The sequence below is a fragment of the Terrapene carolina genome, unplaced genomic scaffold (genome assembly GCF_002925995.2).
Source record: "Terrapene carolina triunguis isolate 2854851 unplaced genomic scaffold, T_m_triunguis-2.0 Scaffold148, whole genome shotgun sequence".
NCBI lineage: Eukaryota > Metazoa > Chordata > Testudines > Emydidae > Terrapene > Terrapene triunguis.
Window position 1 is genome coordinate 6957184 of NW_020664499.1, and position 20139 is coordinate 6977322.

Genomic DNA, 20139 nt, shown 5'->3' on the forward strand with positions numbered 1-20139 from the left:
GAGCTGACTGAGCCAATTTAGGCACTGATTTGGAGGTTTCAGGTGCAATCTCCATCACTCCTTCTTGCTCCTCTTACCAGACTTCGAGAGTGAAGACCTTGCCCTGGTCAGGGCTTCTCTGGAAGTTTTGTATTTCTTCCTCAGTACAGGCGAGGGATAGTGGTGCCAGGATTATGCTAAAGCTGGAGGTGCGCTTCTCACTGAAGTTGCAGCACTGAGTCAGACAGGGATGACTCCAATGGTGGCCTGAGTGCTGCCTCCATCAGCAGGAATGTCAGCCTTGCCTCCCTATCCTTCCTCACCCTAGGCTTGAACTCCCTGCAAATCTGGCACTGGTCCTTTGTGTGAGCTTCCCCCAAGCACTTCAGGCAGCTATTGTGCAGGTCGTTCACTGGCATAGGTCTCGAGCAAGAAGTGCATGTGGGCAGTGGTCACTACCAAGTCCTTCCCCTGCATTAGGATATCGTGGGACTCGCTGAGCATCATTTCCAAGAGCACCCTTCCCATATATATTGATTAGGTTGAGAGAGGTCTGATAGTTGCCTCCTGGAAAGAGACCTCTGCTAAATATATAAGGTAGCATTTCTTTTCTTCAGTCAATAAGGCAACCTCCACAGCTGCAGAGCTTCCTTTGGGCAACAACTAAAAGGCTCATTTTGATTGAATCAGGCATACTTCTGGATCAATACCCGCGTTAGCAAACGGAGGCAACCTGGACATTTTTAACTGTCAGGATTCGCTGCCACTAGCTCATATGATAGTATGTACAAAAAATTACTCAACTATATATTAATGGATGCAATCTGATATCTCAATTAAATCAAGAACATTGCCTCATCTGTTCTCATGTGGGAGAACTTTCAAATAAACCAAATGTTGAAAAAACATCAAACCATTCCCACAAATATTTATGATAATAAACCCAAAACACATTGTACAATCACCTTCACAGAAATACCTAGTAACGCCATTTGTATATCCCCAACTTTTATTATTTATGGACAGCAAATAGTAACTATGAACAACTTGGTTTTTCTAGAGGCCACAATTTTGTTTATTCAACTTTCTGCTTTCATTTTGGTCTGCTTTTCATAATGTGATCAATACTGAAAGGTATCACCGAATGTCTTGTTTTTATGTGTGGAAGCTTGCAGTAATACCTATAGTTAAAGTTGCCTAACACTTTCCAAAATAAGGGCTTGTCTAACATGATGAAATTTACTGGCAGTACTATGCTGGTATAGTATAGTTCTGCTGGTAAATTTCCCCAAGTACACAATCCCTAAGTCCCTGTGTTCAGTTGCTTATAACTTTGCCTAACTTGAACCATTTTGGCTGACATTTTTCTTGTGCCAGATATCTGCCTCAGGCTATTTTTTTTTTCCTTTGAAAGTTTCAGCAAAAATGGTTCAGTTGTTTCTGAGAACGTTAGGAGGAAAAGTGGTGTTTTGCCAAGGTTAATTCTTACAGTCATTATGTTGAGAAGTTCCATGCTTTGGAGCAAATGTGAAATTTGGTGGAGTTGTTCCCCCTTGCAACAGAGAGATACACCTTTTGTTGTCCCCCATGAAAATGCAACCATATCACAGCCAAGTGAGAAGTCAATGAAAATTGTCATTTGCACATGCTCAACAGAGTGTTGTTAGAGGCTGGTATCTCAATTCAGTCTGCTTCACCCTCAGACAGTACCCTGAGCATGCTGCAGGCCAGAGCTCAACAAAACTTTCCCTGCAATTTTTCCTGCCAGCCTGGCAGCTGGAGTCCATTGTGGCAAAGGAGACTAGAACTGATAACAGGTGTCCCCCCAAAGCTCCTGTGGATGAAGGTGATAATTTTTTCCCCATGTTGGCATAAAGAGAATTCAAGGACACTTTAAGTGATCTGTTCAATAACTGTTTCAGGATGGTTAATGGCAGCAAGGGAAGAAGGGATAGAAGTAGCAGAGTCTGTTGCATGGATGCTGAAGCCCTGAGATAGGGTGGGAGAAATTAATTTTTTCATGTTTATATTGCTTTTAGGCATCTCTCTTTGACCTAGTAACCAGGAAGTTCCTTTTGTCATGCTCAGCTGGTCAAAACCTGACAAAAGGTTATTTAATTGCAGTCTAAAGTAGGAGCTCTCCACTAGCATGTTCAAACCCATGGTTGGCTAACTGCCTCCTTTTCCTTGCAAATATTCTTTTAACCTCTGACCAAACTCTTCCTGAATATCTGATCTCTTCAGAAAGGCATTAGAATAAACTTCACCACAACTGGACCCTGTGAACGTGTATTAATTGTCTTTTATGCAGTAAAGAAGAGAGGCTTGATTTGTACACTCAGATATTGTTCAGTGCAGCAATCTTTCCAATGATCACAAACACTCTACAATGCAGGGTTTAAAACACAACGAGCCCTAATTAGTGTTGAAATAACTGTGTTAGCACTGCCCTATGCCATTCTGTGGTGTCACTATATGCTAAATCAAGGGACACATTTTCTTTCTATCCTTCATTAGTAGTTTAAAGCTAGGAGGTGGGAAAAGGCTGATCCATATTCAAGAAGGGGGGGAGGGGGACAATAACAAATTGGTATCTTTTGAGAATTGCCCCACAGGCCAAGCATTTTTATGTTCTTAATCATTATTAAATGACTTAACATGACACACAGAGCCTGGCAAATGATTGCATCCTGACATGAGAACGAATTACAAATGAAATGAAAGATCAAGCTGTATTAGAGGACTGCCTCTGGGAAATGAAAATCTTTAATTCTCTTTTATTATTGACATTTATTTGGCTGCCATGAATAACAACATAGCAAAGAGATTCAGCTATGCTTGTGCACTGAATAGTTTATCCCAGGGCTCAAAACTGCCTTAACATTTATCATGTTTGCTTTTGTAGCTGACACCACTGCATACCCTCTCTATCCATCTTGCATTTATCATGCATACAAAGTGCATTCTCTAATTTAAGTTCATTTTCATAGGGAACAAATAGCTAAGATTAGCAAGTGTCAGTTCTCAAATAAGCTCCCAGTTGTAAAAATATCAAAGAATGGATTAATGGATTTGTTAACAACTCCAGTTTAAAGAATAAAATAAATACACAGTGAAAATTAAATAAGAGCACAGGAGGGTTACATGTAAGATGTAGGTTTACCACCATTATTACTAACTCATGTATAAAAACATTTTTACTGCTATTTTTTAGCCAACCGTACAAAGCTTAAGTGGAGCATCTCCATATGGACCGTTCAAATACTGCAGTGATTTTCCGGAAGCAAAGCTGTCATGCTTGCAAGACAAGACAGACATATCCAACTCTGAACCTGTGTTGTTTGAAAGCAGTTTGTGGCTAACAAATTATGAGAAGAAATAATCTAAAAAACTGAAATAATTTAGATTTCTCCTAAGAACAAACTGTAAGGTAGTGACATATTCACTTGGAGCCCGATCCTGCAGTCCTAGCCTCACAGGAGGCACTCAGCACCTAACAGAACCAGACCCTTAATTAATACCTTACCTTGTGCAGGAATTAATGACTAAAATGGCTTGCAATAGCACGTGGCAGTACTTGTATTATTTAATCTAGGAAGTATAGGTGGACAAATTAAAGTGCCCGCTAAAAGGCAGGCAGTCATGTTTGTAATGCTTAAATCTGTGTGTCCCATATCATTATTTCAAAACAGCAAAGGCTACTCATATCCCAGCTAGAACACCTTTTTCCACCTATTTTTTTGAGAATGGAAGAGCAGGCAGCTGAGAAAAGCTAGAAGTGAGACTTTCTGTTCAAAGCAAAAAAGACTGGAAATTCACTTAGTGCTGGATTTCACTTCCTCATTTTCACAATTGCTTAAATGTATTATACTGTTGCAGCAGCTGTTCCCAACAAGTATAGCGTGTTCTTGTTTGCAGCAAAGATGGCTTTGCAGATAAAATCTGAAGTCATAAAAAGCAGAGTAAAACCAATTGGAGAAATGTTTTAGATCTATGTTATAAAGTAACTTAAGATATCCATAACTAAGCTGTTAGACATTACTGTGAAATAATAACTTCTGACGGTTAGGGCATTTAAGGGGTTAAAAATATGAGAAACATTTATTAAGATAAAATCAGGGAAAGACAAGTACTTTGAATACAATTTGACAGTTATTATTTATAAAACGAATACATGATTTAATATGTATATATTCTGTATAACAATACAGCTTAAAAAAGGTACCTGTAGCCATTATAGTGTCCTCTTTCCCTTGGGTGAAGACTACAATTCGTTGCCTTTTAGGGTTCACCTTTGGCAGGGCTTGTGTCTTCTGGGCTATCTCTTTAATATCTTCCGTCTATTAATAGAAAGAGAGAAAAAATTCTTGTAACCAGCACAGCAGAGCAGTGAAAGATTAGGACTTTATTAGCAGATCAAAGATCTTTCCTCTTACTACTAGATAATAAAATAGACTTCATTGTCTGTTGAGAAAGATTTTTAAGAGGAAGAATACTTCATTCTCTTAAAGGTTTATGTAGTATCAAGAGGCCATTGGCTATAATCTTGGAAGTGATACTGGAGCTATACCAATTGCTATAATGCAGAGCCTAATGAAAGAATTACACACCATTTCTTAATTGGCAATTTCTATTAATTTTCCGTGCTTTGGCTAAATTCTAACCTTATGCCCCATAAAATTACAAATAAAATGAGAAAGAGAATAACTCAGAAAATCTCAGGGCTTGATTCTCTTCCAACGTACAGAGGTTTTATACTGGTGTAACAGCACTGATTCAATGGAATTACGGCTGATTTACACCAGTGTAATTCAAGGAGAATCAGGTCCTTGCTGTTTCTCTAAACACTTTCAAGGGACTACAAATCTCCACACCATATTGTATATATGTAGGAACATAGAAATTGCCAAATTAGATCACACTAGTGGTCCATCCATTCCAGTATCCTATCTCTGATAGTGGCCAGTATAAGATGCTTCATTTAGATGCAAGAAACCCAGTAACTGACAATTATGGAATGACCAGCCTTTAGGAATCCTCCCTAATCCCATCTGTTGGTGGTTGTCCTATGGGCTGAAGCACAAGAGTTTCTATTCCTCTTTTTTAAAATCTTATCTAATGTAAATGTTCTCATTATCCATATACAGGTCTAATCATTTTTTTTAATGCTACAGTACTGAGCTTTTGGTCTCAAAGATATTCTACGTCAATGAATTCCACCAGTTAATGTGTTAAAAGTATTTTCTTTCATCAGTTACAAAATATGTTGCCTTTCAATTTCACAGAATGCCCCTTTGTATCTAAATTATGAGAGCATCAATAACAAAATGAACATGCTTTCTCTGTGCCATTCATTATGTCCCTTCTTATTTATATCTAGGTGTGCAAGGATTAAATTTCTATCGGTAAATGTCAATTTCACCATACATATACAAACCAATGAAAAGATATTGCTATTAATAATAATAGAAATTTACAGGTAGGCAAAGTAAGAAAAATGCTGCTTTAGAACTTATTAGAGTTTGATTTAAGGATATGTACTATACTATGCAGTATATTTATTATAAAATCATGAATGGTATGGAGAAAGTGAATAAGGAAGTGCTATTTACTACTTCACGTAACTCAAGAACCAGGGATCACACAACAAATTCATAGGCAGCAGGTTTAAAACAAACAAAAGGAAGTACTTCTTCACACAATGCACAGTCAACCTGCGGAACTCATAGTTTTGGCCTTCACAACATCTTCTGGCAATAACGGGCTTCAAAAAAGAATTAGATAAGTTAATGGAGGATAGATCCATCAATGGGTATTAGCCAAAATGGTCAAGGATACAATGCCATGCTCTTGGTGTCCCTAGCCTCTGACTGCCAGAAGCTGGGAGTGGACCATAGGGAATGGATCACTTGATGATTGCCTGTTCTGTTCATTTCCTCTGAATCACCTGGCACCGGCCGCTGTTGGAAGCCAGGACACTGGGCTAGATGGACCACTGGTTTGACCTTATGGCCGTTCTTATGTACTTTGTATATTTTGACATGTGATGTTGACACTTTGTATTTTAACATTTATAAAGCTTTACGTTTTTGAATATCAACATATACTATCTGACAATCCCCCCAAATAATTTTCAGCAACTGTGAAAATTTAAATTGATAAAAAATAAAAAAATGCTTGAAGCTCCAAAATTTCAAGCAACTGTGAAAATTTTAATTAAGAAAAATAAAACAATGCTTAAAATAATCAATATTAGCCATTAAAATGACAACAAAATAAAAACGGAATTCTGCCAAAACCTATTTATATCCTCTCTAAACTAAATAGTTTCAGTCTTTCCTATCTGCCTTTATATGGAAGTGAGTGGAATTGAACTCAGCAAGTTTGGTGAGGGTAGACTGTTAATGTAATATCATTATACACCTCTACCTCGATATAATGCGACCCGATATAACACGAATTTGGATATAACGCGGTAAAGCAGTGCTCCAGGGGGGCGGGGCTGCGCACTCCGATGGATCAAAGCAAGTTCAATATAACGCGGTTTCACCTATAACGCGGTAAGATTTTTTGGCTCCCGAGGACAGCGTTATATCGAGGTAGAGGTGTAATATTTTCAGTATCATTTTCTGCCCCATTCTTTCTTCTATCTTTTATTTATTTATTTTAAACCACCACTGTATATTGAGCAGCGGTTTTCATAGAGCTGTCCACAGTGGCTCCCTCAAGACTTTTACTTGAGTGGTTACAGTTAATTTAGAATCTAGCAATGTACGAGTATTTCAAATTATACCTTCCTATGTTCATTATCTTGTACGTCAATAATGAATTTAATTTCACTTAGATTTGTTAGATCCTTCAAAGTTGTCCATATCCTTAGACTCATAGACTTTAAGGCCAGAAGGGATCATCATGATCATCTAGTCCTGACCTCCTGTACATCACAGGCCACAGAACCTCACCCACCCACTCCCGTAACAGACCCCTACCCTCCGTCTGAGTGACTGACGTCCTCAATTCATGGTTTAAAGACCCCAAGTTACAGAGACTCCACCATTTACACTAATTTTCTGCCAATCCGACCCAGGGAAAAATTCCTTCCTGACCCCAAATATGGCAATCAGTTAGACCCGAGCATGTGGACAAGACCCAGCAGCCAAACACCTGGGAAAGAATTCTCGGTAGTAACTCAGAGCCCTCCCCATCTAGCATCCCATCACCAGACATTGGAAATATTTGCTGCTAGTAATCACAGATCAGCTACATGACATTGTAGGCAGTCTCATCCCCCCCCCCCCCCCCCCCGTAAACTTACCAAGCTCAGTCTTGAAGCCAGTTAGTTTTTTTGACCCCACTGTTCCCCTTGGAAGGCTGTTCCAGAACTTCACTCCTCTGATGGTTAGAAACTAATTTCTAATTTTGAGCATAAACTTGTTGATGGCCAATTTATATCCATTTGTTCTTGTGTCCACAATAGTGCTTAACTTAAATAACTCCTCTCCCTCCCTGGTATTTATCCCTCTGATTTATTTATAGAGAGAAATCATATCTCCCCTCAACCTTCTTTTGGTTAGGCTAAACAAGACAAGTCTCCTCTTTAGTATTGGATAGCCTAAATAATTTTTGGCCAGATTTTGCTACTTACTGGGGGTGGGGAGTGGGGGGAAGCGGGAGAGGGCAGGCAGATAGTTTCCATTCTGTTTTACCAATTAAGGTAAGTGTCTAAGCCATGCTTACATGACCATGTAACTGTCTCAGTTTATTCAGGTTTTATCATGTGTCTTGTCCTGGCTTTCTAATTCAGAACTAACTTCCTAGATGATTGTAGTGGGCATAATTGAGACCAGGATCGTAACTAAAATTATTACTACATACTTGTCAACTGCATTATTTTGGTCAGGGCTACCCCGTGTTTTTGAAATCTAGTTCTGGATGTTTATAGTCCCTGCCAATGTCACAGGAAGGTTACATAATTTTTAAAACTGGCCTCTTACTAGTAGACTATGCCATCCTGAGTGGGTGGGAGGTCTCTAGCTGCCTTTGCTCCCCAAACTCTTTATAATAGCTGCTGTCTGCTGGAGTATCCAAAAATGATCCAGAGCAGAAAGCATATGAGGCAGTAAGAAGGCAACCAGACAAGCAGTAGCTGCTTCTGCCCTGCCCGCATAATGTATAAAAGATAAATATGGAGAGAGAGAAAAGAGGTGGTGGTTGGCTTACCCAGACGGGAGGAGAGATGCAGGGTGACATGCAGGGACACTGGGAGAAGGGAACACAGAAATTGGAAGATAACCTTCCCTACCAGAAAGGCAAATGGGAGGAGTCCCACATCTCTCCTGGTTGAGGGAGGAAGACAGAAAGGCCACATTGCACTATTCTCCAGGAAAAGAAGGATGAGATGAACCATGAAGATGCCAAAGAAGGAACTGGGCCTGCTCTTCTCCTGTAAAGATGCTATAGTACTTCTCCTTAAGAAGATAACTGCAAGTGGTGGATAGGAGATGTTTGGGGCCAGAGAATAGCAGGCCTACATTGGTTGAGACAAATATCCAAGCTACTAGATGTTTTTATCTAAATCCTGAACCTTTAGAGGCCATGAAGAGAGCCATGAAGGAGGAGAGAATAAAGCATCAGAGCGCTCAAGGAAAATAAGACTAGAAAAGAGGCTATTAGATTTAACTAGGAGGTGGTCCCTAGTGACAATCGTTAGAGAGTTCATAGTAAAGAGGATGAAGGAATCAGAGAATTTGAAGACATTTGGAATAAACTAACTTGCTCAGACTTTAGAGCCAAAGGAAACGAGAATGACGGGCTATAGTTTGAGAAAATGGTGTGATCAAGAGAGAATTTCTTCAGGGTGAGAGATTACAAGGGTGTCCTTGAAAGCAGAGAGGAAGGACCCAAGGGAAAAAAGATTAGTTGAGGATGAAGGTAAAGGAGGAAATGAAAGACAGTAAGATAAAGCACAAGTTTTCAAGTAGATCTAACTATATGGGAAGCTAGACGTAGGAGTAATAAGCTGTCTTTGAGTTACACAGAAACAAAAAAACATTGTACAAAAGTCAGAATGTCAAACCAGGGTAATTTAGTGCCCTGTAACTATTCCTGCAACCTTTGAATAAAATTGGACATTATCTTTTCCCTTGAGAATAAATCAGTTAATTTTCAGGTCAAATTTATCTTCCACACCAAAGTTATTGGGAATGAGAGGGAAACTAAAATGGGGCCTTATAACAGAAGATGGTTATAATTTTAATGTGGGAAAGTCCTTCACCTCTCCACAGTCTAGCTTAGTCTGACCATTATGGACTGCTTTATTTTGAAGTGCGGTTGTGGTATTTTGTGTCACGTGGTTCAGCCATTTGAAAGACAAATGACAAGTGAGGGTTTCAGCTGTGGCATGCCTTTCAAGTCCCTGTAAGATGCTACCTTCCCTCAAGTTTGTATAAGTAATTTCTATTCAGCAAAATTATTCCATACATATTATTTTGAAATACCTGTAGCAAAGATTATTTCCTACTTTTATTGGTACCTTGCATTGGATTATATTTGAATTCTTATCCAGAGCACTGTTCTGAATCCCTTATATATATGGGTGAGTGCAAACATATCATTGCTTTATGGTCCCAAAGTATCTAAAAGAGTGTCATAAATCCACATGATGCCTCCAAATGCTGGATTTTACATTTGGATTTGGCTCTGGCTTAGCTAGGGAGATATAAAAATCACACAGGGGCAGGCAGCTCCCTATTGAATAAGGCATCTGAGGAGGCTCACAGGCTTCATTTACTTAATCAAGTAAGGAGAACATATTGCACTTCAGAAACATATGTCAGATATGCTGAATAACAGGTACATAGAGTTGAAACGTCCCACAGTTGGTCAAACAAAGCCTCCAATTGTTTATCTCTGAATATATGTACATTAAATATAATGGGACTAGTTCAGACCTGGCTTAAGCAGGCTTAAATCCATTGAAATTAATGGAGTTGTGCCCACAAACATCAAGGCTGAATTTGGTCCAAAACATCTAAAGTAATGGTTTGGGATTTTTTTGGAGGTCTGCAGTATTCTAGGAGACCAACAGTTTTGTGTGGATGCGGCTACTAGTAATACACATTGTCAAAGGGGGGATGGCCCTTATAAAGGTCCCAGCCCACCCGTGAAAGAACTAATTTGATTAATCAAGTAGAAAGACTGAAGCAAGTCATGACTAAATCAGGACTCTGGGAAGGAAAACAGAGGCTTGTGATCAGTCACTGGGGCAACTACAGACCAAAGCTGCAGGGTGAGAGAGCCTCCTGCTGTGGTCCCCAGGGAAGGGAGTTGTGGATCTCTTTGTTTTTCATTTCAAATGGCAAAGAAAGCAGGCCAAGTGATGCATCTTCTCCACATGCTCAGAGAGCAGGAAGGGAGTCCCTCATGGTAGAAGGACTGTGCCCAGCTTAGGCTGGGTAGAAGAGTTTGGGTATTTGTTTTTTTGGAACTTTGTGATAATGAAAGGCTGTTGCTGGATGAGACAGACTGTGTGGCATTATTCATAGACCCCGAAGAGTGGAAACAGAGGCAGGGTCCTGCAGAGTGACCTCAGGTCACAAGGGGGAGCTCAGGAGGTGGCTGCCCTGTTACACACATATTATCCTATTTTACTATATATGCTTTTCACATATAGCTCTAAGAGTAGAACTGAGCCCTAAGTTTTCTATGAAGATAAAATGGTACTTCCTAAATCCCTAGATAAAATTAGCAGAAAGCTATCAGCCATTATACAGGACCAGGGCCGGCTCTGGCTTTTTTGCCGGGGGGGGCGGCCGGAGCCCCTGGGGGAGGGCGGCGAGCCCCGGCGGCGGCTCCGGTCTCCCCCCCAGCGGCCAGAGCGCCGGGGGCAGGGCAGCGAGAGGGCGGCGAGCCCCGGCTGGGGCTCGGCTCGGCTCTTCCCCCGGCGGCCAGAGCGCCGCGCCGCCCCCCTCCAGGTGCCGCCCCAAGCACCAGCTTGGGTGCTTGGTGCCTGGAGCCGGCCCTGTACAGGACTAACCCACAAAGCCTGGTGTAATATTCTAATTCTCCATTTAACTTACTTGAAAACAGATCTATTGCAAGGCAGGTTTCTCGGCAGCAGTACCTTATACTACTTCATGGTAGAACCAGGCCTGAGAGTAAGGTTGGGACAAATACTTGTGGCTACGCAGACCTTGTAATGCATTGCTGGGGATGAAGCATTGACTTCAGAGGGAGCACACACTACTAATTTAGCAGTACACTTAGGGCTGGTCTACACTGGGGGGGGAATCGATCCAAGATACGCAACTTCAGCTACGCAAATAGCGTAGCTGAAGTCGAAGTATCTTGGATCGAATTACCTTGGGTCCACATGGCGTGGGATCGACGGCCGCGGCTCCCCCGTCGACTGCGCTACCGCCGCTTGCTCTGGTGGAGTTCCGGAGTCAACGGTGAGCGCGTTCGGGGATCGATATATCGCGTCTTAATGAGATGCGATATATCGATCCCAGATAAATCGATTGCTACCCGCCGATACGGCGGGTAGTGAAGACGTACCCGTAGCAAAAAATTTATGCAGTAAGCAGTTATTGATGTGCCACTGGAGGAAGCCATACATTAGAGGTCAAGTTCCACCTACAATTAATATAGCTGAATGTGGGGTAGGAGATAAAGGCAGGAAATGGTGGCCTTAGAATGCAGTGGTGGATGAAAACTCATTGATATTTCCTTCAAGTGAGACAGAAGATCATCTAACTCGATAAACTGGAGCTGGAGTACATCCAAAGAGTCGTTCAAATGTGATCTTTCTTAGCAGCATTTTTGTGATTTTTATCATAGAGCTAAAGATTTTCCTCTATTTCTGGCACAAAGCAACAGGATATTTCCATGTAAAAGTATAATTTTATTAAAAATGACTAAATTGTGTTTTTTCTTTCTTTAAACCTGGTCCTTTAAAATCTTTACAGACATATGCAATTGAATATATATTTAAAGAAGCATTTTGTCTAATACAAGTCCTAAAAGTATAAAGCTGCTTTAATAATTTGCAGCTAAAAATGCAGTAGATATGAAAAACTCTAGTTATAACTAATTTCCAGTGCTAAATCACCCATGTGAAACTTTTAGATAAAGTATCTTAATTTTAAGTTCTTAGCAAGACTGTCATTTAAATCAAATACTCAACAATATGTAGGAAGAAAGCATGTAGGAACAAAATCAGAAAGGCTAAGGCACAAAATGAGTTACGCCTAGCAAGGGACATAAAAGGCAATAAGAAGAGGTTTTTAAATACATTAGGAGCAAGAGAAAGACAAAGAACAGGGTGGGTCCTCTACTTAGTGGGGAAGGAGAGCTAATAACTGATGACATCAAGAAAGCTGCGGTGCTTAATGCCTATTTTGCTTCAGTCTTCACTAAAAAGGTTAATTAATATTAACAACAAGGGGGAAAGAATGTAAGCCAAAATAGGGAAAGAATAGGTTAAATAATATTTAGATAAATTAGATGTATTCAAGTCGGCAGCTCCTGATGAAATTCATCAGAAGGTACATAAGGAACTAGCTGAAGCAATCTCAGAACCACTAGCTACTATCTTTCTCCTGGGGGATGGGTGAGGTCCTAGAAGACTGAAGAAGAGCAAACATAGTACCCATCTTTAAAAAAAGTGGAACAAAGAGGACACAGGGAACTATAGACCAGCCATCCTAATTTTGATACCTGGAAAGATACTGGCACAAATTATTAAACAATCAACTTGCAAGCACCTGGAGGATAGTAGGGTTATAAGGAATAGCCAGCATGGTTTCCTCAAAAACAAATTATGCCAAAATAACCTAATTTCTTTTTTTGACAGAGTTACTGGCCTACTGGATAAGCGGGAAGCAGTAGATGTGATATATCTTGATTTTAGGAAGGCTTTTGACTGAGTCCCACATGACATTCTCATAAGCAAACTAAGGAAATGTGGTCTAGAAGAAATTACTATAAGATGGGTGCAAAATTGGTTGAAAGACCAGAGTATTTATCAATGGTTAGCTGTCAAACTGACAGGGTGCATCTAGTGGGGTCCCTCAGGGGTCAGGCCTAGATCTGGTGCTATTCAATATTTTCATTAACGATTTGGATAATAGAATGGAGAGCATGCTTATAAAATTTGCTGAGGACACCAAGCCCGGAAGGGTTGCAAGCACTTTGGAGGACAAGATTATAATTCAAAATAACCTTGACAAATCGAAAAACTGGTCTGAAATCAACCAGATCAGTGGTTCTCAAACTTTAGCAACCCGAGGACCCCCATTTTGATTTTAATTTTTTTTCACAGACCTGCAAGCCCCCCGGCTCAGCCCCAGGCCCTGCCCCCACTCCACTCCTTCCCCCAAGGCCCCACCCCCACCTCGTCCCACCCCTGCTCCGTCCCTCCCCCCTCCTCTTCCCCGCCTCTTTCTGCCCCCTCCCCCGAGAGTGCCCCACCCCCACTCCTCACCCTCCTTTCCAGCACCTCCTGCGTGCTGGTGAACAGCTGTTCCACCATGTGCAAGAGGTACTGGGAGAGAGGGGGAGCAGTTGATCAGCGGGGCCCGCGGACCCCAGTTTGAGAACGTTGAACAAGATGAAATTCAGAGATGATAAGTGCAAAGCACTTCACTTAGGAAGGAAAAATCAAATGCACAACTACAAAATGGGGAATAAGAAGCTAAAGGGTAGTACTGCTGAAAAGGATCTGGGGGTTACAAATGGATCACAAACTGAGTCAAAAATCTGATGCAGTTGTGAAAAAGGCTAATATTCTGGGGGGGAAAGGGGTGTTAACAGGAGTGTTGTATATAAGACATAGGAAGCAACTGTCCTACTCTACTTGGCACTGATGAGGCCTCAGCTGGGAGTACTGTGTCCCACTCTGGGTGCCACACTTTAGGAAAGATGTGGACAAATTGGAGAGAGTCCAGAGAGAGCAACAAAAATAACAAAAAGTTTAGAAAACTGGACCTATGAGGAAAGGTTAAAAAAAATTGGCATGTTTAGTCTTAAGAAAAGAAGACTGAGGGAGGACCTGATAACAGTCTTCCAATATGTTGAGAGCTACTATAAAGAATAATGTGATCAGTTGTTCTCCATGTCCACTAAAGGTAGGACAAGAAGTAATGGGCTTAATCTGCAGCAAGGGAGATTAGGTTGGATATTACGAAAAACTTTCTAACTACAAAGGTAGTTAAGCTCTGAAACAGGCTACCAAGGGAGGCTGTGGAAACCCCATCACTGAAGGTTTTAAAAACTGTTTGGACAAGCAAGTGTCAGGGATGGTCTAGGTTTACTTGGTCCTGCCACAGCACGGGGGGCTGGACCTGATGCCTTCTTGAGGTCCCATTCAGCCCTACATTTCTATGATTCTAATAGTCCATTATCTACTTGAAAAATATTCTGTTTTTTGCTCTGCCCAACTCCAGTTCTTATCTTACTCTTTGGTACTCTTCAAGCTGTCTCTTCTCACTGCATATCACTGTATCCATTTTAGAAATTGAGTTCTTCTTTAAAAAAATTATGCAAAATTTACAAAGAAACAAAAAAATAGAACGTCATGTATAATACTTGACTCAGGACTGACCTTTCCTCATGCCTAAACAATGGTTATTTCTCCACACATTCTGGTATGCTTACAAACAGATAGTCTATCCATTTCTTTTTACATTACACTTGTTTTTAAGTCTGGTTAGTTTACACTGTGCTTTATTCACAAGTACAAAACTCTCCAGCAGACATTTCCAAATTACTCTGTGCTGTCCAAAGCAAGCTCTGAAAACATTCTCAAATAGCAGCAGCTTGGCTCAGCTTTTTCTAGTTTGATTCTCATTATGTTTTATTATTTATGAAACATCTAATGGAGGTTATTCTACCTTCCCTTGATATCCCTTTTTGGTGCTGGGATTTTTTTTTTCAAACCAGAAGGGAAAACAATAGAGCGGACACTTATCAATTTTTATATATAACTGTCAGCAAACTTGACATGTTAGTTATTGCATGGGGCCAATAAGAGATAAGATCATAATCATTGTGCACTTTACCGATGTGCTCTAATCAAATGTGGCAGATTTAGGATGTTCAGAAAAAAACTATGCTAGAATCTCTAAGCAAACGCTAATGGAAAGGTTAATATTATGGTTGTTAGTGGACACCAGCAAAAGTGGTTTGAATTTAAACCAGGCACATTCAAAATCTTTAGCTCAAGGTGGCAATAAAAATATATAATGGTAGGCTTAATATACTACTTCCTCTCTTTTTTTTTTTATTGTCTAGCTACTACTGGGTCCCAATAATTTGTTACACTACATGTGATACTTGGAAGCATCTGCAAAATTCATTTAATTGACAGAATAAATGGAAAATGTATTTTTATGCTAACAATACAGATTATACAAATGAAACCTGACAGTGATAAAATGTCTAGATTTCTACAAAGCAACTGCAAGAATTTATGACACATACATTGAAATGGGACAGCCCACAGTTTTAATATCCAAAACATTGATATACCTGCTAGTGAACGATCTTAAAGAAAACTAAATTGGGGAACAAAAGATAAAAATCTTTCCCTCTTCTTTTGCACATAATCAGACTCACACAAAAGTCACATGTTCTCAAATTAACCGATGGGGTCCTAACTGTGCTGCTCTTATTAATGCAAATGGGAGCTGAAGAGTCAAAGCTCTATCTCTACATTTGCACTGAGAACATATTACTTTAAGTGGGTCTGATTCCCATTAAAAAGTGCTGAAAGGGATTTACATGTGCTCTGTGCTGCAATTTACATTTCAGTAGGATCACTTAACTATCTGTAAAATTAGTACAGTTGTTGTCACAATAATTATAGTGTTTAAGAACTGCACATTTGAAGATGGCACCATAGTCCTATAGCTGATAACTCTCCTGATCAAGTTACTGTATCTGAATTTAGCCAGTGAGAAACTATAAAAAAGCTTAGTCATTCAAATAAATACATCAAGGTGATAAAGTTGAAATCAAAAGCTCTGAAAAACCACTGTAAAATCAACAGTGTTTACTTCAAGAAAGAGAGTGTTAAGTGAAGGATTGTACATTTTGGAGAACACAGATGGAAAACCAACTTGTGTGCGTGTGAAAACAAAAACGTAAACCACCCTTCCAAAAGAGGCTGTTTGTAGAAGCAGGGTTCACATTAATCAGTTCCTAACCATTTTATTTACAACCTTTCTAAAATTCATTTGCATAATGATAATCCGCATGTGGCAGGGTTTAAGTTATTTAAACGGTGTTATATTTCACTATTTAGTCTTGCTTCACCACTGCTTTAGCAGCGAATCCTTATGGAGTGTAATGCAGCTAATGAGGTAGCTTTTTAACTGAACAAACTGACAGGTCCCATATCTGCAGAGGCAGCTTGAAACCGTGCCCAACCTCTCGGCTTCCCAAGAGGCTTTTCAAAATTCAATAAATAACATCTGTAGGCGATGTTGGGTGCAGACCTAGCAGAGTGCGTCATAACACTGAGCTGGCAGAACAAAGAAACCATGACGACTGCCAAGTTTCCATGGCAACCACTGCGAGGCTTGGAGAGTATAATAGCACATCAATCACTGTCCAAAAGAACTTCATTATCAGCAAGAAAAAAACCTTTAGGATCTGTTTAGTGTGCAATTGTGGGTTAACTCACCTCAAAGCCTTGCTCTCTGGCAAAAGTGGCAGCTTCCTGAAATAATAAAAATAAAGAACAGTTAATTATAAAGTGCTAGATAATGAAGAAATAACACATTTTGAAACTCATTCAGGCAGTCTTCCGTTTACACAATTATCTCAATATATCCATATGCAGTTGCTCAATTTTGATACTTGCACTAAAAGGCTCCCCCTGCCCCATCCCCGAAAAGATAGCAGTATATTATCAACGGATTTCACAAGTTCAAATGAAGAAGGTGCAACGTATGTTTTTTCCCAAGCTGGCAAATTTACTTTTGGTTATAGTAACTTTAACAACCAACCAGGCATATGGCTTTAAGATACATTCTTAATTAAAAAGCATCATGTCCCTATTTGTCTATTAGACTTCAGGATATATAGGTCATTGAGCCTTTTAAAAATCATTTGTCATTTACTGTGCATTAAAAAGATAGGATTAGATACTATTTAAACAAAATGAGATCAAACCTTTGTGGCAGAATCACATGAGCATTTTTAAATACTCTGATGTCTTAATCACAGCGTCGGGCACTGTAACTATGTTCCTTTCCTCAAAGAGCAGAAGAAACATCAGGAAACCACAATGTCCTTGTTTCTTACTTATGTTAATTGCTCCAGTCATATATTTTATTTTTCAATGAAAGCAGAGACATAGAGGATGATAACAATGTTATTTTCCTATCCACTTTCCACCTTAGCACAAGCAAATATTGCAGACAATTGTCAAGAGTCTTTACACCTTAACTTGCCTTCTTCCAAATTAACTTTGCCAAGTGATATTAATAGATGGATGGGTCTTGAGCTGGAATAGCGAAATGATCCAACTAAACTAAAACAACTACCATACCAAACCATTTAAGGCAGTGTGCCTAGACATACTATCAGTATCTCTAGGACAGCTTTTGGCAATGCTTCACTTTTAAGCAGTACACTGGGGAGGGAAAAATACACATTTGTGAACCTATATAATCTGCCATTTTTTTGACAATTTAAGAACTTGATGTGGATGCAATTTATTACAACAGTAAGGTCAGGTTAATAAAATGCGATAAGCTGAAAAGCACAACTCCTCGGGCTGCTCACTGCAGAAATATAAGGCTGCCCAGGTTAGTCTTAGCTGATGTTGACAGAAAAACTGAATCATTGTCCTAACAATTGGGTGCAGGCAAGGTTAGCCACTTTGACAATTTACTTACAATAGAATTCCTTCTTGTACATCACATAGTCAATGACATTTGCTAGCCAGGCTGTCAAGGAAGAGTGTAGGGTTCAAAGATATCATGCAGTGTTTCCTAAACCAGCATGTCATTAACAAAGCCTATGCTCATATGAAAAAAGGAGTCTGCAAGCCTCCACTATAAAGTGATGCACGTACAATGAACTGCAATACAATCAGGAAAGGCTTAGATGGGACTGGGACACAGAAAAAGCAAAAATGAGAAAAATAGAGGAGTGATAAGCTGCACAGAGAATATGAAAATGAACTAAAAATCATGTAGTGTAGTCAGATTACATTTTTAACCTTGGTTTTTAGTTATAAAATTGAAATAGGAAGTTATACTGATCTATCCTGAGGGACCTTAAAAAAGGCCTCAGAGCAACAAGACATTAACATCTGTGTTAAACTATTGTTTGGACAGGAAAGTGGATACCAGTACACTCTTACATCTGTGAAGTGCAAACGATTCCAGTTAACAGTATTTTTATTTCCTTGTATGGGAGAGAGACTTTAAGGAAATTCATCTTAATTTTCTAGAATTGGGCATTCTCATATAACACATGCAGTTTGAAAGCCCTGGCCCATGCACAAAAATGTGTAAGCACTTGAACAATACTTTAAACATATCTTGTCTTCTGATTTTCCCTCTTATAGCTTCATCTTTTATGCTGGTCTGCTATCCCTACAGCTACATAAGTGACGGTAGCTAGGTTATACAACCACAGATTTTCCTATAATGGACCTTAGATCTAAAGATGTTTGAAAGCACCACAGAGCAACAGCAGTGTTTGTCTCTTCCCTGACCACCTAGCCCCCAAGCAACAAAACCATCAAAACAAGTTGTTTGTCTCAAGAACTGTGGGCTTGATCCTGAGATATGCTCAACACGTGCAACTCCCTATGAAGGATCACACCCATTTAAAAATAACTTTAACCTTAAAGCCCTCATAGTACAGAAAATAGTAAAGCTCAAAACACAATACTGAAGATTTGCAGATTGGGTTTGCAGAAGAGTGAGAAATATTAGGCAGGTCTCAAATACCAGGGATAGTTCAAAGTAAATTAACCAAACAAAAGTGCGGAGGATGATCCCATTGCACCTTAAGGGGGGAGGGGGGCGGGGGGAGGGGCGGAGGAAGAGGCATTGTCTGGCTTTCCGGGGGAAGGGGAATAGTGCTTTAGGAGTGGAAGGTGGGAGAGGGGCTCAGAAGCTGCTGCAAAAGGGGGAGTGGGTCAGTGTGGTGATACTGACTCACCCCCAGGGACCAGAAGGGCTGGGGAGTTGAAAAGGGGTAAGCCCAATGGGAGAAGCCCCTTTTCCCCAGACCAGGCAGAGCAGCACTCACACTCCCTCCCCTTGAGGTGGCAAAATATCAGGTCTGGTCAGGGCTTGCTGTGAGCATCACACTAGTCGCTCCTTTCTAGGTGGGCTGGGAAGGAATTTTTCCCTCATTACCAGACTGGCCTAGGTGGAGCGGGTTTTTTCACCTTCCTGGGGGGCTTTGTTACAGCGAGTAGGGAAGGGAGCTAGGCTATGATGTCGCAGCTCATTCTGTAAGTTTGGGGCGAATGTCCCGTGCAGGTACACCATGGGGAAGGGCTACAGTGACCAGAGAAATGACTTGGTAAAGAACTTAAAAAGGAGGTGTTTGTTAAAGGAGTGGAATGGGCGGGAGGTTCAGGGCTCCTATGCCTGGCACGGCAGGGAGCCAACCCCCTTTCCTTATAGCCCACCTTAACCCTCATTTGAGGTGGTGGGAAGGTAAGGTTCTAGCAATTGGTTGGCTGGGAGACCCGGATGGAAAAAGATGGGGGTTGGCGGAAGCCCCCAGGTAGCTACTGAAATGACCATGGAATTACTTGCACTGTAACTGTAGTCCCAGACATCTAACAATAAAGTTGCAGCCTGATTAAAACCATATCAAGTGTCTGTTGTTGTTCTTTCAGTATAGCTGGACAATCTTTAGTTTCTATTCACAATAAGAGTGAAAGAGGAAACAAGCAGTTCCCATCTGTGCTGCCTCAGGGTGCCTCATACTGAGCTTCACATCTCTAATAAAGTAGTCAGGTTAAAATCTAACCTTAGAGTGGCTGTAACATGTGGAGTCTGCTAGGTTTATGATAGCCAGTCAGGGCATTCCTTAATGCAGGTGATAATCAGTATGATAATCACTATATTTACAAGCTTTCCATTTTATATCTGACATCAGGAGTCACAAAGAAGGAGGGATTAA

The 20139-nt window shown here is 40.4% G+C and overlaps 1 protein-coding gene across 2 annotated transcripts in view; it reads right to left on the reverse strand.

The window, feature by feature from the left end:
* Positions 1-20139, reverse strand: part of LOC112106601 (adenosine kinase) — a 572976-nt gene that overhangs the window by 66796 nt on the left and 486041 nt on the right. For both annotated transcript variants that reach the window (XM_026653751.1, XM_026653752.1), the window contains exons 8-9: positions 16664-16699; positions 4205-4319 (exon numbers count right to left, since the gene is read on the reverse strand). In XM_026653751.1, coding sequence (XP_026509536.1) covers positions 4205-4319; positions 16664-16699 — 151 coding nt within the window. The remainder of the gene's footprint in view (positions 1-4204; positions 4320-16663; positions 16700-20139) is intronic.